The 18,293-nt window shown below is 40.4% G+C and overlaps 1 protein-coding gene across 5 annotated transcripts in view; it reads left to right on the top strand.

Moving 5' to 3' along the window:
* Positions 1-18,293, top strand: part of DMD (dystrophin) — a 2,214,077-nt gene that overhangs the window by 2,141,663 nt on the left and 54,121 nt on the right. For 4 of the 5 annotated variants that reach the window (XM_088454197.1, XM_088454194.1, XM_088454195.1 and 1 more), the window contains 4 exons: positions 5,154-5,265; positions 6,524-6,660; positions 8,579-8,617; positions 11,294-11,359. In XM_088454197.1, the coding sequence (XP_088310323.1) occupies positions 5,154-5,265; positions 6,524-6,660; positions 8,579-8,617; positions 11,294-11,359 (354 nt within the window). The remainder of the gene's footprint in view (positions 1-5,153; positions 5,266-6,523; positions 6,661-8,578; positions 8,618-11,293; positions 11,360-18,293) is intronic. The other variant, XM_088454193.1, reaches the window with a different exon arrangement.

Genomic DNA, 18,293 nt, shown 5'->3' with positions numbered 1-18,293 from the left:
TTATTTACCCCAATAATTTAATTGAAGCGTTTTTTAATGAAAAATACTTGCTTTATTATAGTCTTTAAAAAGAAATTAAATTGGCCTAAAATAACTTTTTTTTTTTTTTAATTTTTACAAACGAACAACACAAAGTTTGCTTTTTCTATCACTTTTTTTTTTTAAAAAAAGCACAAATCAAATACAATGCAATTTTTAAAAACAATATATTTTTCTTTGGGGCAGTAATAATCATTATTACTGTTACCCTATTGTTTTTTTTATATTTTAGGGTACAGATTGTTCCCCTAATTTTTTTTAAATTATTTTCCTTCAAATTTCACACGTGTTTTGCATAGAAAAATAAATTGCGCCCGATGTTTAATTTTTTTTTTTTCCTATTGGTTACCGCGGGTATCTGGAGCATGCATACCCACGATAATAGAAAATTGGGTTAATTTTTGCCAGAAAAATCTCACTGCAATTAATTATGCTCTAAAAGCCTTTGTGTCTTTGAGGAAATGTTATTAGAACTAAAACAAATATAAATCTAATGTTTCAGTGGTTATTAAGATGCTGTTTTGTGCTTTCTGTGGCCAGAACAGCTAATTTAGTAATTGTTTTTAAAAATACATAAAATTCCATAGAACAGATATCTAATACTAGGTACTTTGTCAAGGTTGTAGTTTTATACACCCACATGGAGGCAATAAATTGCAAATGTAAACCATCATTATGGGTAGGCCATTATATTTTGCGCCTGATGGGGAAATATTTATATTATTGCTATTGAGGGATCATGTCTGTAGGACCTTGATAAATACAAATATGTATTCTGGGAGGTTGGTCAGTGGGCTAACCTGTAGATGTGCTGAACCTCAATTTAGGTAGTGGTACATGTCGGCTCCCAAAGGGCAAATCACGTCTCATGAACTGTTTCTTTCTAAGATTGCTGTGGGCCAGCTCTGACACTGCTGTTACTTTCGGTATTAGGTACATATATTCATGAGCGGAAAATTAGGCTTCTTTGGGGTTTGCCTGGCCAATAAATTAAGTTGTGTGGATGAGGACCTTTTATTCTTTTTTATTGCTAGATGATTTTCTATACAAAGACAGCTATTTTGTAGGAAGATAAGGAACCTCTTTGCGTCAAGTTCCCTATTTTTTGACATTATCCAAGTGAACGTGGCTACACATTAGAAACATTAGAACGAGTCGTTTATCTAGCTGCTTATGTATATTTACCTGTGTCTTGCAATGTACAATATGAGGCTATAGGGGGGGAAATTCAATTATCCGTGGTAATGTACAGCGTCTTATTGATCCCCCCCGGGGCTAATTAATTAGCCCCATAACATGGCCACCAGCAGCCCTTATCGGAGACATTTTTTTTTTCAGGAGCTCAGCAGGTGAATTCCCAATAATGCCTCTGTTATTGGGAAGCTGGTGGCAAAAACACACAGGTCCCTGAAATTATCACGGATCCTATGTGTATTCGCCCGAAAACGGATAATTTTGAGGGCAGATAAAATGGGCTTTAATTGAATTGCCCAAAGGTAAGAAAAAAAATGCGGTAAGTCCTGTTTTATACGCCCAACTAATTATCTGTTTTCGGGCGAATACACATATTGAATTCCCCTTTGGCATTAAAGATGTAGCACTTCTGGATGTCCTAAAATAACATTTGTACTGTAGATTCTTAAGTAGAACTTGACTGCTCACTGAAAATTATTTACAGACTGTCTTGTAATCTCTCTGACACAAAGTTGTTTACATGATATAGAAGTATCTAATAAGACATAAAAGCTGTCTGCTCCTACCCTGAGCGGTGCTTCCTCATTAGTTGTTTATCCATTTCCACAAATTATGATGGTTAGTCCATCTCGTTAACTTTCGTTTTTGAAGTATATGTTGGGAAAAAAAAACTCAAAGCTACTTGCAAACACTCCGTATTCTGCTCTATGATTTGTAAACTTCTCTGTAGAATTCATACTAAATACATTATTCCAATAGACTGTGAAATCATTATTACCTTTGAGAGAAAATGGCAGCTCCTACAGTATCTCAAAGAAAAAAAAAAATCTCTGTAAGCACCTCTACAGCGGTAAAATACTAAATAGAATTGTTCTCCACAGAGAAGTATGAAATGCTTCATAAAATAGAAAAGCTGAAAAGGGCTTTTCAGCAACAGGTACTGAACATTACTAGCTGTACAATGAATATTTGCATGCAGAGTTAAGTTTTAGGGACAAGTGTTTATACTAGCAGTGATTGAAAGCCAAATGCGATACGTTTAAGTAGGCATTAAATTTGCACTGTATTGGTCTACAGTGGTACAACAATATGGCAGCAGCGGCCTAGTGTAAATTAGTGTGTATATGTGTATGTATGTATATATATATATATATATATATATATATATATATATATATATATATATATATATAACTGACGAAGTCCCATTGTGACTAAACTAGTTTGGGCACTGGAGTGACGCTTGGTATTGGTCCCGCCAGCGCGAAGGAGAAAGAGCTGGTTACCCACATCTACCATTAGTGGTCAGACGGATTAGAGGATATCCGCCGTGCGGTATTCATCTGGACTCTTTGTGATATGCTTGCTCATTTGAGTGTTCCTATTTAGAATGCAATAAACTCTTTGTGATTTATTTCACAATGGTGCGCTCCCTTTTCTTTGTGCCATATATATATATATATATACACACACACACACACTAATTTACTCAAGGCCGTACTGTGGTGCAACAATATGGTAGCGGCGGCTTAGTGTAAATTAGTGTGTGTGTGTATATATATGTGTATATATATATATATATATATACACACACTAATTTACACTAGGCCGCTGCTACCATATTATTGTACTACAGTAAACCAATGAAGTGTGTGTATGTATGTGTATATTTATAAGTAAATAAAATGAACCCTTATATCGCGCATACATTGGTTCAGCTGCACCAATTAGGTGGACCTCTGCTAGTAGAGGACCTAAAAATGAAAGAGAAGGGGTACCTTTGGTGCGCTACAACTTCAGTCCAATGAAGTGTACAGTACTGCTAACAGAGGGAGACATACACTTCACTGGACTGAATAGAGTTTTACCACTTGCTTGGCACTGGGTCTCATCATTTTTACACACTGGGAGTATATGATGCATCTTCATATTTAAATTGCTATTAAGGAATCTGGTTACATTTATTGGTTGAGAAACATCCATCTAATCGTTCCAGTAAAATCTTTATAAGAACTACTTGACTTTTAAAAGCCTTTCTAGGAATTTCTCCCTATCAAGGGACAGAAAATAAGCTTATACCACTGAGTGTTCTAACCAGTTCCATATCATCAAGTGTTTGTTCAAACCAGTTCCATTTTTGTGTTTACCACTGATGAAGTCCCGTAGGTGGACAAAACGCGTAGGGTCATCGCTTTGAAAAACCTGCACCTACCACATAAGAAGTCCACCTAAGAGCTCACACCTGTAAAGGTGTAGGTGGCAGATAACATCTATCCTTCTGTACTGGGGCAGGTTTACTAAAAGTTGTTTTATGCTATTTATGTATTGATTTGTATTGTAAATTGTTTATATTTTTACCTCTGTTGATATACCAAGAATAAAATATTTAGGTATAAGAATTATGGGCTACCATAGGGCTTTTATTTTATGAACAATATCCAAAACCTAAACTTATGGTGATTTGAAGACTAACTAGAAGGTTGTGTATGACTAACAGCTAATATTGCAATAAATCCCCGTAAGTGGTGGAAATTTCTTCTATTTAATTAATACTCTAAGTTGTAGCGCACCAAAGGTACCCCTTCTCATATATATATATATATATATATATATATATATATATATATATATATAAATCTTATCTCAACTCATCTGGCTCTGACCGAGCTCCTCCTATTAATTTAAAATATCCATGCAAAGTTTCAGATAAGCTTTAAAGATTTATTCGGTACGCACAATCATTTTTCGAGCATGTGCGCTTTATTTAAATTGCTACACTATCGGGAGCCTGTTCTCTGTAACCCCCTTTTCAGTTTACTTTTATCCGGTCACCATGTGGAAATACAGAAAGACTGCTGCCACCTTAACTAGAAAGACCTGTGTATTTCAACCTTGCACTTTGAACTTAAGATTTGCATAAAGAACATTTGGGGAGATAACTTGTGCGCCATCCTGATATCACTGTTTGTGTACATATCTGTAAGATATGTGAACATGCTAATTTTCTCACCAATTAAAATAAATCCTAGCGTTTACCATCTTCTTGAGATTGCAATCCATCCTACTGCCAGTAATCAATTCATTGAGTGGAACGTCAAAACCGGAGATGCCATCTCTTTCCACACTCACTATTCTGGAAAGATGCTGAAATTAATAGGTTAATACACAATGTGTTTCCAAAACTCGGTCCTTAAAGTCCTCTAACACTTTTGGTAATAAGGCTATACATGCATGAGCAGAGGTGATTTAATTAGTACCTCAGTCACTTTGGTATAATAACACTGTACAACAAATTAATACTTTTTAACTTGTTTCCTTTCTAAAAATAGTCATACATTACTAATTTGAGGTCAAGAAAAACTAAAATGATTTCAGAATGTTTTTACTAGCTCTATTTTTTGAGCTACACTACTTGTACTATACTGTATGTACATTAGTAATATAGCCATAGTGAAAAGCTATTTTAAAATAATCTGATATTTTCTTGATAGAAAATAAATAACAGTTGTCTTAATTCAATCAATCACAAATAAGAACACAAAATGAAACAAGCATACGAAACAAACATACAGCATACGAAAGTACTATCTGATATAGTGGCCTATTCATGGGGATGCTTTCTCTTTGCTTGTCACTTGTACTCCTCTTCTGGGGCATCTCTTGTCACTGTCCAACAGTAGTGAGTCACCTACCCTGATATCTTTGTTCCTTTGCTGAAATGTCTTGTGGAATCGCTCACTATGCTTGTCACTCAGTGCACCACAGTTATCTTGTGTGGGTAATCCCGTGAATTGCATATATTTGAATAGGGGAGGGGACAAATAACTGATTCATTTAATTGGGTCATTAGGCCCGGCCCCTCTGTGCGGAACGCAGATTGCTGGACATATTTTTGACGGTTTGTTTATTTTCTGTTTTAGGTACAGAAGTTTAAAGCACTTTAACTATGACATCTGCCAAAGCTGCTTCTTTTCTGGCCGTGTTGCAAAAGGTCACAAAATGCACTATCCGATGGTGGAATATTGCACTCCTGTAAGTCTCTAGTATCCCTATACAAAGTGCTTCCAAAGTCCATGTTTCACACAGTCCAGTAACTGGGAACAGCCAAGTTAGTTTCCATACCTACAAGGGTAGGAGATTGTCTGTATGTAGATTGTCATACTGTATATTGCCATGAAAAAAGTCAGTCTGTATGAAATCTACTTCAAAATGAAGAAGCTTATAGTTTTTGTCTATTTAATGAAATATTCAAACATTAACTTGGAGAGACTAGCTTGAGGTAAGCAATATGATTCAATGACTTGTAGGTACATATGTAATAAAAACAAACCTTTTGTTGAGATGTTACACACCTATCACTTCCAGATTGTCACAACTGTGTCCTGTATTGGTAGTAAAACAGTATTTTGATGAATACATAGCACTCACACAACATATAAAAGCATTAGCATAATAAAACCACACAAAAAGTACATAATCAGCAGCCTATGGTTTATTACGCCAACCAGATGCCAAGATGAAAAAGGCCTATCAAAATCAGTTTGCTCTGGGGCTGGCTAAGCAAGCTGATTTGATAGGCCTGTTTCATCTTGGTATCTGGACCAGCCTGTTGACTTGGTTTCATTCACATGGGTATAGAAATTGCTCATTCATCTCACATTCTTATATCCTGCTCTTTATAGACAAACAGACCTGTACACACACACACACACGCTTTCTCAATTCCACGCTCCTAGCCGCATTCACAATCATTAATGCACAATGCACTATGCTGCAGGAAAGCTATGTACTTGTTTCAAAGTACAAGGTTTAGTCTTGGTTTTTCACAAGCAATGTTTTTCAGTACTCATGAGTACAGGATATTAGGGTCATACTGCTATCCGAAACAGATTAGGTGACTAGGTACTTGACTTTTGTTTGTTTGTTCCAAGCTCTTTGTTTTCCTTGATGTGTTTTGCTTCAGTAAACTGCAATCCATAGCTGATTTTAGCTTGAACTTTAAGATACAATAACAGGGACTAAGAAATGGTAAATCCCTTTGTCATAAGCCACTAAATAACGATAGGTGCCAAGTATTCTCTTGTAAAACATTTAATACCTGAATGCCTACTTTCTCAAGGAGAATGCCAAGCAGAATTTGAAATCCATTGCAGGATTTGTTTGTCTTTTGTCCATGTTATTTTTCAGCTGCTGTTTTCTTTTCAGAGCAAAGCCGCAGTTTTCGCTTTACTGTTTAATTCATGCCATCAGGTCCCCACATCCACAAAGAGAATTATTTGTTTGCTTTCAGACTACTTCTGGAGAAGATGTTCGCGACTTTGCAAAAGTTTTGAAGAATAAATTCAGGACAAAAAGATATTTTGCTAAACACCCAAGGATGGGTTATTTGCCCGTTCAGACTGTCCTAGAAGGTGACAACATGGAGACGTGAGTGTATTCCACTGGGCTTGCAAATGTCCTGGCTCTCACTTTTTTTCCCATTTTGTTTTATCATTTAATACAAGTCATTTTTATGGGTTTTATTTTGGCTATATGAAACACAAGCTGATTCGTTTTTTTTGTCAACCAGCTGGTTAGTAAATTTACTCCAAAATGTGTAAATATTAATGCATTCAACAGGAAGGTAAAATAGTGTCTAGTGGTACTCTGCCATTCCCTTACAACTCCATTTAAAATAGAGTGCGGAGGGTGATAGTTTATTTCAGTAGCTTTGTGTTCTAAGCCAGAGCAGTGAATTTACACAACTTTAAAATACACAAATTTAGAAGGAGAAAGAGTCAATCATGTATTTAAAGTTGTATACACAAACTACAATAAATTAAACCCCTTCTAACTGATTTTGTCCTCTTCAATCCATTACATGCTGCTGGCGTCACATCTTTTTAAAAGATTATACTAGGATGTGTTTCAACTAAAAAAGAAAGAGCTGGCAATTCGGTCAGTAAAGGTGCTGTGACTGCACTGGCACTTCCCTGTGGCATGAATTCTTCAATCCACACAATGGGGTTTATGTAATAGGTTCATGGATTACTGAACCATTGTGATTTTGGCAATCAATTATAAGGCTGGTTTTATCTGCAAGACTGTCTCTCATACTGTGCTGGCATGAATACAGAAACATCTCCCCCCTAAAACCGCATATTATGGGGCACATAAGAAAAAAAACAAAAACATGTTTTCATGCAGACTCCAAAAATGAATTTCAAATTGTGAAGAAGTCAGCATACATCTATGAAAATATGGCAGTCACAGCATTAAATTGGTAGTGCAAAGATGTTAATGTGCCATAAAAATCAGTGTTCTATTTTATGTTGCTTTGTCATCTAATTTTCACAAGTCTAAAATGTGTGATAAGTGTAGAGCTACGATTTGGCACTAACATCTTAGTATAAATTAGAAGAGAACTGAGGATAGAAAATCTTCCAGTCCAGGAGGGCTGCTTTATGCCAATACGGTTGTCCGCTATTGGTTTCTGAAGTCATATTTTGGATTATTATAAATATTAAAAATCCATGCTGGAAGCAGCCCAGGCCCAGCTCAAATAAAAAATAAAATAAGTTATGACTGGAAAAAAAAGTAAGCACAGTCTTGACTGGAAAAATACTATTTTTGATCATGATAATAAATGATAGAAACACATCTCGAACCGTAATTTGATCTAGCACAGTCTATGGCAAAGCTGATTTATTGCAAACGGTGATTTCTGTAGAATAGTTTTATTTAAGCGTATTTATTCATGGAGCTCTCAAACAAATGACAGGTGCAAATCTGCAACTGTTTGCAGCCCCATCTGCCAGGAAGATAGCAGTGAACATGAATAGTTTAGGAAACCTCCTGTTGATAGCAGAGTTCCAGGAGGAGGGTGATCTCTCTGCAATGCCATCTGTCCTCTTGCTTGCACAAGCTCCCAAAGTTCCTGTACACAGATACACAATGGGCCAGCCACACATCCTGCTGTGTTCAATTTCATTTAGCTAACTTGCAAATTACATACATGTTCTTAAATGTTAATTTAGTGCTTCAAAATATTTTATTGCTCACTTTGGAATATTAAGTCTCGTAACATTTCAAATCATTAGAAAGTTTGACTTTAATAATCCTAAAAATATAACTGGTCTGTACCTAAATGCTGAACATTTAGCCTTATTCATTGCTGACAGTCTTTGTTTTATTTGGCTAATTTTCATTAATGTAGAGGTTCAGCTTGTATTTCTTGATTTTAATATATGTATGTATAATTTTTTGCATTGGCTGCTTTAATTGGCTTTTATGTTGATGTCATAAGCCACATTCCACCTTTGCGTTCTCTACTCTACTTTTTCACCTACTCATTTTTGTCTTTCAGTCCTGTTACTCTGATCAACTTCTGGCCAGTAGATTCTGCGTGAGTACTTTTTTTTTTTTTCGAGCTACTGCTTTCGCTCCTGCCATGTGTGCTTTATTACTTTGCTTTTTTTTTGCTTTTTTTTTTTTTTTTTTTTACACCCATGAGTACATCATCAATCACTTTTCCCTGCCCCCTCTGTAACTTTCAAGTCTAATATGGGTAGCATCAAAAATGAAAAGGCCAGTTTATTTGTATGCTCAAGATGTTCTAAGAAATGGACAGTCAACATAGGTTCCTTGTCTAGGATCTATCAGTGTGGACCATCAGTGATGCTGTTATAGGACTACTAACCAGAACGTCATCAACATTGAGTCATCTTGAAGCATTGTCAGGCTGTGGAACCATTGCATACAGTACATATGTTTGGCATTGTCAGTACACATTCTCTTCCTTACTGCAAGATTTTTAACCATTTTAGACTGCAGTGTCCTTTATTGTTCTTACCGACACTACTAGGACATATCCCTCACCATAATACCTTTTCACCAATATCTGCTGCTCTGACAAGCTCTCAAAACATTTAATACATACTTACAATATAAACGATTTTGATGTTGATTTGGTAGGATCAAAAAGTCCCATATCACCAATAACAGATAGTGTAGCCAGAAGGTTTGGGGCTAGTTAGAAGTTTAACAAACCAACTCTGATATTCATAAAGCTGCAGAAGACTGTTCCAAGTTGAGCTGTATAAGTAATTACTTTGTAGGAGCCCTGGATCCATATTACAGTATATTTGCACTTCACTCTGCCAACAGAGCACAAACGTCTTTAGAACCGGAGACATTCTGCTTCTCTGGTAAACTGATGTATAGTTTTAGTGCAGTCACATGAGCATCGGCAGTACATGTGTGCATGTTATCTGCCTCCTTGAAATACAGGTGATGTAAAGCGGGATATATGACCCTAGTTGGATACATACAGAATTCCACAAAGTGATTTCTCACCATGGTTTAAACACACCGGACCATAGAAAATTCATATTTCCATTCATAGGAATACAGTGCAAACTAATATCTACGTAATTGTTACTTGTTATGCCTTGGTGTGCCAAAACATGAGAGGAAAAGAAATAAGCTATATTCAGAATAGTAGAATGACATGTTATCCGTAACATAATTCCCACTGCTGAAATTATGCATGTTACATGTATAAATCTGATTACAGTGAAATAACATGACTACTACAGACATCTGCTGTGATGAGCATGGGTTGCTGTGTGGATGGAAGACCCTTTATTTGCAGTACAAACATCATGCATCTTTACCGCTCTGTTTCTTAGACTGTGTCCATTTAATATTTCAAAATAATATTTATAAAAATTATTTTTTCACATTGGCAATTAAAGGTCAGGTCAAAACACACATTTTCTAGGTAATGTTTTATTTTTATTTTTTTGCGAATTTTTATTTTATATATTTAATTCTTTATTTTCTCCCTTGGTTGATGGTCTGTTTCACCTTCCATAATATTTGGACCTCTCTGCACTACCTGCTGTATAAATGTTAGCAGATGATATTACAGTGATGATATAAAGTACTAATGCTCAGCATTGCTCATCATTGCGAGACTAAAGTACTGAATTAGATTCGGAATAATAGTAAAGAACTGAAATAAAGAATATGGTATTGACCACTACTTTGTGATAATAAAAATAAAATAGAGCTTGTCCATTGTATTTGTGACAATTGAAGACACAAATGCTAAATTTCAACATCCTTGATTTGTGGTGAATTTGAAACAAATGTACACAAATACTAGTGGTATTGCAAAAACACATTTTGGTCTGTGCTGAACAATTTTCCATAAAACTTGTTAGTCCTTCAGTTACTGACTTGTGGTTTCCAACCACAGTAATGTATTATTTTTTTTTTTGTATGATTTCATATTTAAGCAGAGTATTGTCCGTATTCAGAAAGGCTGTGGTCGTATCTCTGATATCTTTGGCTTTGGGCCCTGAATTGTTTATAGTTTATTATTAGTGCTTTCATGTAAAGTAATTTTAGGTCTAGTTGTTATTTTAAGTCTGTTGTCTTTTTATCAGTTCTCTAATCTTGTTGTGAAGAAATTGGGAAATAAGTTATTTAGAAAATCCAGTGACGACTTGTAATGGCATCACAAGTGACTGCTGCTGGTTCTATATGGTCTCTGTCTGATGTTTTTATGGCTTTATACAAGTGAAAGTTTTCTCAAGGATTTTGAAGCAACTGTATCATTGTATACAGATGCGCATCATTGTATACAGAGGCGCTATAGAAAATGTAGATAGCTGTTCTCTCATTTCATTTGTACAGAACGTCTGCCTAATTGATCATGTGTTATTGCTAATAGCAGAGAAGTACAATAACCACTTCAGGTTTATACAGGTGTTATTTATACACTTGCTCTGCTTAAATATCACTTCCAGTGTTCTGGAAGTTATTTTGTTTTAAATAAAAGTTCATTGAAATTTAAAGTTTGTGTGTAGGGAGAAATAACCCGAAAATATGACATTTGTAAAACGTTGTGTCAATGCTGCCATTCTAAACTGATGGCACGTTAACATACAAAGTGTCCAGTTCATACATAATATACCTGTTAATATTTAATACAAAAGCAGTCCATGACACAATGAAGCTCAAGCACCTTTCATAATGTGAAGATTGAATTGTGTTTAAATTCTTCTTTCCACAGCCCTGCCTCTTCTCCCCAGCTATCACACGATGACACTCACTCACGAATTGAACATTATGCTAGCAGGTATGACTCTATGGCACAAGCATCCAAACATATCAGAGAGCCTTGTACAGTTTAGCTCATTCCATCAGGAGAGTCTTTCGTACTCTGCAACGATTTGTTGATTTTTCTCCTATCTGTCAGTCTGCCATTAAACCTCTATGTAGCATTTCATGCCTGTTACTCAGCAGGACCTGAGAAATGAAGCGGTAAAATATATGCAACTTAATTCCACATCCTCTCTCCGACTAGTAACTTTTAGATTGCCCCTATATAAATGTATAACATATTTTCAATAATACAGACATTTAGCTAACATTTCTTCTTTATTTTTATTTTTTTTTTACATTTTTAATGTTTTTTCTCTTAATTAAAACTACATTTGTCATATTTTCATTTTTAAAATTATCATGAGATAATTCTTAGTAGACTTTCATATATATAAAACCTATATTACTACAGTATGCAGAGCATAAACCACCTACAAATTAAAATACTTAACGAGAACTAAAGTTCAAGTTTCTATTTATTTTTACATATGCATTTAAATTCCAAATATTGCAAAATACCAAAATGCAAAGGGTGCACATTGTATAAAAATGCCTGTCTCTTCCATCCACCTTACACTATTCGTTTATACTATTAAACTATACTACATCAAAATAAATATTGCAGATCTGCATGTTTAACATAATTGTTGGACATTAACATTATCATTTTCTAATGCGTTACCTCTTCATTTTACATACGTTTGAAACATTTGATTTTTGCATGTCCATGCATATTGGCTTCAGTGTTTTGAGTTCCGCTGTAAAGATATATAACCATATTTCGTAGATGTTCCTGCTATTGTAAGTTGATGTATAAACCTACAAAGAATGTTGTGCCCATCAAACTAGGAGATTTTAATGGAGACTGTCAAAATATTTCTTAGTTCGAATAGGGATAGTAGCCATTCAGTGTGTATGATACATGCACCTCTTATAGAGTGTAGGCTGAGGTTATGTAGGCAGTACATGTCCATGCCTTACTGTCCCCGCAAATGCTATGTTCTTGAATTGAAACAGTGAAAATGGCCTCAGTACAATGGGTAATGCTCCTCCATGGCTCATCATTCTGCCACTGGTATAGAGCAGTCTCAAGAACACCTTCATGTGTAGAAATGGTAAAGGAGGAGCCAGAGCCGGCCCTAGCAGAGCACCCCCCTATCACAGCACAGTGTCAGCACCCACCCTCATCCACCACCCCTTTCCCAGCAGTGAGCACCACAGCCCGCCCGGCCCTCTCCCAGTTCCAAACTTACTTTACTTGAGCTTAGCATGTAGAGCCGTCCGACTCAAGGTACAGTAAGCCGCGGGTGGCGGACCCCCTTTTCGGGACTTGGGCTGGCAAGCCACAGCTATGTGTGGTGATTGCTGGAGGCGGAGCCCAGAGCCATGAGGTGTGACTCACTACTCCGAGCTCCATAAAGGCCCATGGTGCAGCAGCCCTCCCGCGACCATTTACTTATAGTCCTGAATGAGCCTCTGCCCATGCGCAGAAGCTCATTCTGATTGTCTGACGCCTCAGAGCTGGCCCGGCAATAACCACTAGCCGTCGTCCAGGTGCCTCTCCCCCGCAAACTTCCGCTGGCAGTTCTGCTGCTGCCAGGCCCGATCGGAGCTCCACATGACAGTAGCAGCTGCCAGAGTGTCTGGCAAGCCGGCAGCAGGTACCCCAGCCATGCCTGCACCAAATTTGCACAGATCCTAGGCATGCTTGGATCCCCTAGGCATTCCCAAATGCCTTAGGTATTTGCTTAGTTTATCTATGCCTAGGGCCGACTCTGGGAGGAGCTCACGTTTAAGATATCTCTTTAGCCTTGGAAAGACCATATGTGTGATATGCCAGAGTGGTGAGTACCTTGTTGCTTTGCAACTACAATGTTCACTGTTTTGCATGAGACTTTCAAAGGAACTGGATTATTATCATCATTCTGTGAATGTACCATAATGGGACACTGTTTATTGTATCATATCTTATGTCTACAGATCTGTTCCATAAGCACAAGAAAATAAATCCACTTTTCTTCCAGTGGTGAAAAATTAGCAAATTTACTTTTATTCTGCTTTCTGCTGTTTGTTTTCCTAACCTACCAGCTTGTGAGCTAATGCTTTCATCTAACACAGTGGGAGTGATTCAAATGTTGAGTGGGAGGTGATAATTAATGAGTGCCCACTTTTGCAGTTCAATTGTTCTGGATGCTCATTATCACCCTCTTCACGCCCTATTAGACCGGGTTTAGCCATGTAAAACGGCTAAACCTATCTAAAGTTCTGGTTAGGGTGCCTTAACTGCGGTTAGCGCGCCCCCTATCCACGGGTTTTTCACACATTTCTGCTCACACCCTCCTGAGCGTGCGAGTAGAAATGTCTGCGCCGGCAGCTAACGCGGTCAGACGGAGCAACAATTGAATTGCTCTGTCGGGCGCCTTAATAAAATAACTGCTGGCAAAATAATTGAATTGCCTCCAGTGATTCCTCAACTTTCGGGCTGTCTCCCCCTTTCATACATTTATTCCAGTGCCTTTCACCTATTGAGGCCCTTACTCAAGACAAATTATTTAGAATTACTATTCAAGTATTTTTTTGACTTAATAACATATACGGTATTGATGTACTGTTGTTAATAATGGATTTTAAAGTAATTACACAAAAAGTAATGATGACAGATGGGCATTTACCTGACAGCTTTTGCAGATATATACTTATACTGATGTGTTTAGTCTATACAGACACAACTGCTATTCCCAACATCTGTTCTTGGGATACCTGTATCAACTTGCAATTACACAAGAGCTGAAAAGTCACAACAAAACGAATACCAATATAGTGGGATTAGAGAGCTGCTTATGCTATACCATAAACCCCACTCTATAATCCCTATAACCCCTCTATCTTCTGCCACCACTACCTCCTACCCCCCTCCCTAATGTTTTCAGATGGCTCCCCTAGACCACTTTCCATTCTATCACTCACTTTTCCTCCACTTGTTTGCAGTGTTGCCACACACTCTCCCCACGTGTAGCCTCTTTCCAATTCTTACTGCCAGCCTGACTGAACATTGGCATAAAGGCCCTGATTTGCCCACAGTTTGCTACCCTGACTTTAGCTTTTCCATGTAATAGAGGTGAACTGACATCAGTACCACTCTCTGTACTTCCAGGTTGTCGCCACTCAACCCTACTAGTAGTGCAGATCTCAAAACTGCAATCATAACAGCACATTTTATTTTTGTCACATACAGGGGATTTTATTTACCCTTTTTTGCAGAAGCACATCCTCCTGGGTGTGTACTCCATCAGTGGACCTAAGCACCAAGTATTTCTACATCAGGGTCCATAGGGTATCCACAGGATACCTTGGGGTATAGGTGATGACGTCAGGCATCGGGCACCATAGAGTTAAAGCTTTCAGCCTCCCAGGATGCACTAGGGTCCCCCTCCTATACCCCGCCCCCGAGCCAAGGCATCCCAGTTTCGTTGGTGCCCAGCTTGGAGTCGGAGCACCTGTTTAGAGGGGGGCTAAGGATAGCCCCTGAAGTTTCTTTGCGGCAGCTGTGGCCGCACATCTGGAAGTACAGCATGGACAGTCACTACTGACGTCCATGCTGTCTTGCCTACACCCCGCCGGTACCAGAACACCGGTACTGATCCGGGGATGCTGGTAAGCATCTGGGGGTCACAGCTAGCGGTGACCCCAGATGTTTTGGACCATGGCCGGATTCAAGGGGACAGCAGGTAAGCAGCGGGGTCTCGCGGTGGGTCTCCGCTGATACATATTCCTCCAGAGTCCCCAGGCAGGGGGCTCCCTGGGGACTGGCTGCAACGTGGAGCCAGCTAACTAACCTGCGCTTCCACTACCCCTCTGGAAGCTGTTGATCGGTGGAATCGTGGTCTGGGTCCCCCGGCATACCTCTCCTCCGTTGAAACAGGTCTGTGTATGCAGCGCTGTGTCCTACCAGGCTCTGTGTCTGCGTGGTTGAAGAACAGCGCTGATAGTGCAGGGATTAATTTCTTTGCCTTGTATGTGACTTCTGCTAGTGTCTGCTGCCTGTACTTTCACTTTCTACTGTCAGCCATTTCACTGTCCCTGCTCTTCTTCTGCTAAAGCCCTTGCGGTGCGGTGATTGCAGGGTGGTTCTCACACTATACTAACGAGTATTAGTGAGAGGGGTCACATACTTACCATCATGTCTGAGAGTGAATTTTCTCTCCAGCATCTGTGTACTACGTGCAAAGTACCAATAGCGGAGGGGGAGGGTAACACGGAGGGGCTGTGTCGGCAGTGTTATTTATTGGCGCGGCCGATTACTGTAACGGCTCCGGTACAGGAATCGCCCTGGGCTTGTTTCGCCAAAGCGCTTACAACCCTAGTGGGCCAGTTAGCTCCGCCACCTGCGTTTTCACAGATGGGATTGTCCCAGCAGTCAGTGGTGTCGTCACCCATGCAGGGTTTCCCGAGACAACTGATGGTACCCCACAGTCTCCCTATTTCCCCTCCCCAGGTCTCTCAGGAACCTGCGTGGGTTAATTCACTGACAAGTTCTGTACAGCATTTGTCGGACGTGTTACAAGGGGAGTATGTTGCGGCCACATAAGCAGCCGGTGGCGTCTCTGTCCGCTCCATATGAGGATGACGACGTGACGTCCGATGATGGGGAGATTTTGGATCTATCTGACCAAGAACCTCTCTGTACTAAAGAGTCGGACGCTAAGTCCAAGGTTTATATTCCTGGCCTTATTCAGGCAGTCCGCACAGCTTTAGTTATTGAGGATGACGATCCCCCGGTGTCCAAGTCCAAATATGCCTTTTTTTAAGGATATTAAGGGTGACGCCACAGTGTTTCCTCTTTCGGGTCAGTTAGTAGACCATTTTGAGGAGGCGTGGAAACACCCTGGCAAACGGTATCAGCCTCAAAGACGTCTAGCGGTGGCTTACTCGTTTGCGGACAATTATTTTTCTAAGTGGGAATCCCCTCAATAGGTGGATTCTCATGTGACACGCCTAGTCCGAAGTGCCACATTGCCCATGTCCTCCTTGAAGGATGCTACGGACCGTAAGGTGGAGATCTGCCTAAAGTCCATTTATTCCCTCACGAGGGGGGGGGGCATCCAGACCGACTATGGCCGTATGTTGGGTAGCCAGAGCTATGGAGCATGGGGCTGATAGTTTGGAGGCGTCTTTGGATTCTGCCTGTTCAGCTGAACAGGCCGAGGTTGGTAGGCAATCTCTGGGATTCGGCCACTTACATCAATGAAGCGGCCTTGGATATCAGTACCCTCACATCTCGGATTTCTTCGGCAGCTGTTGCTGCTCGTCGCAGCTTATGGTTGTGATCCTGGAAGGCGGACACTGATTCCAAAAAGTGCTTGGAAGCTTTACCCTTTAATGGAGAAGTCCTATTTGGTCCGGATCTGGACAAAATTGTAGCCACGCTGGCGGTAGCCAAGTCTGCATGTCTCCCGTCTGTTGCGGTCCCTTCCAGTTCGGGTAAGTCGTCCTTTCGGCCTTACAGGGCCCAGGGTAGGCCTAAGGCAGTCTCTTTCCCCGACAGGCTGGTCCCAAGAAATCGGCCAAGCCCAGGAAACAGGCCTGGAGTACCAGACGTCCGGCCCCTAAGTCTGATGACAAACCTGCGGCCTGACGCTCCGAGCCTCCCTTTGGGGGATCCCAAAGCGGGAGGCCGCCTGCTGCAGTTCGCCCAGTGTTGGTCGGTAACCACGACAGACAATTGGGTTCACGAGGTGGTTTCTCACGGGTATGCCCTCTCCTTTCGGCACAGGCCCCCATCCCGATTCTTCACCACGGGTCTTCCCTTAGACCGGAACAAAGCCATGGAACTGCGGAAAGTTTTGCACACTATGCTCCAGGCTGGAGTTATAGTGCATGTTCCATTCTCCCAGAGGGGCCAGGGTTTCTATTCTAATCTATTTTTGGTGCAGAAACCCAATGGGTCGTACCGTCCGATTCTCAACCTCAAAGCAAACCCTTGCGGGTGCCGCGGTTTCGGATGGAGACCCTACGGTTCATCATTCTGGCGCTGGAACCTGGGGATTACATGGTGTCGTTGGACATACAGGACGCTTACCTGCATGTCCCTATTCTTTTACACCATCAACCGTTCCTCAGGTTTGCAATCCACAATGATCACTTCCAGTTCCGGGCGTTACCTTTTGGCATGGCGACAGCACCACGAGTGTTCACCAAGGTTATGGCGGTCACGGCGGCTTTCCTGCGGCTGCAGGGAGTCCGCATGTTGCCGTACCTGGACGATCTTCTGTTGGTAGCAGGATCTCCAGACCTCCTTCTACACCACTTGGATCTGACGATTGCGGTACTGCAACGGCACGGCTGGCAAAAGTCCACCCTGATCGCGTCTCAGAGGATTCTGCACCTCGGAGCCTTATTGGACTCCAGACAGCAGAGGATCTTTGTGATGGGGGAAAAGATCTCTGCCTTACAGTTGATTGTGCGCAGTTGTCTGCAGAGTCGCAGTGTCCCTGCACTCGGCGATGAGGTTACTGGGCTCCATGGTGTCAGTATTCGACATGGTGGAATATACCCAGTTTCACTCCAGACCTCTGCAGCAATTGATCCTGTCCAAATGGAAAGGACTGCCTCAGAGTCTAAAGTCCCAGACGATGGTGCTCACTCTGGAGGTTCGCCTGTCCTTAGCCTGGTGGTTGCAGACGACCCATCTCAACTAGGGTTGTCCATTTTGGGTGGCGGACTGGGTCCTGTTGACAATGGACGCCAGCCTTCGGGGCTGGGGAGCGGTCACGGGTCCACACTTGTTCCAGGGCAGATGGACTCAAGCAGAGAAGGAGCTTCCAATAAACATCTTGGAACTCCGCGCGGTTTTCAATGCTCTCCAGCAGGCACATCGGGTTCTCCAAGGTCACCCCGTGCAGGTCCAG

The sequence above is a fragment of the Taudactylus pleione genome, unplaced genomic scaffold (genome assembly GCF_031769625.1).
Source record: "Taudactylus pleione unplaced genomic scaffold, aTauple2 ptg000609l, whole genome shotgun sequence".
NCBI lineage: Eukaryota > Metazoa > Chordata > Amphibia > Anura > Myobatrachidae > Taudactylus > Taudactylus pleione.
The sequence above is the reverse complement of the archived record's forward strand: the minus strand, read 5'-3'. Positions and strand labels throughout refer to the sequence as shown.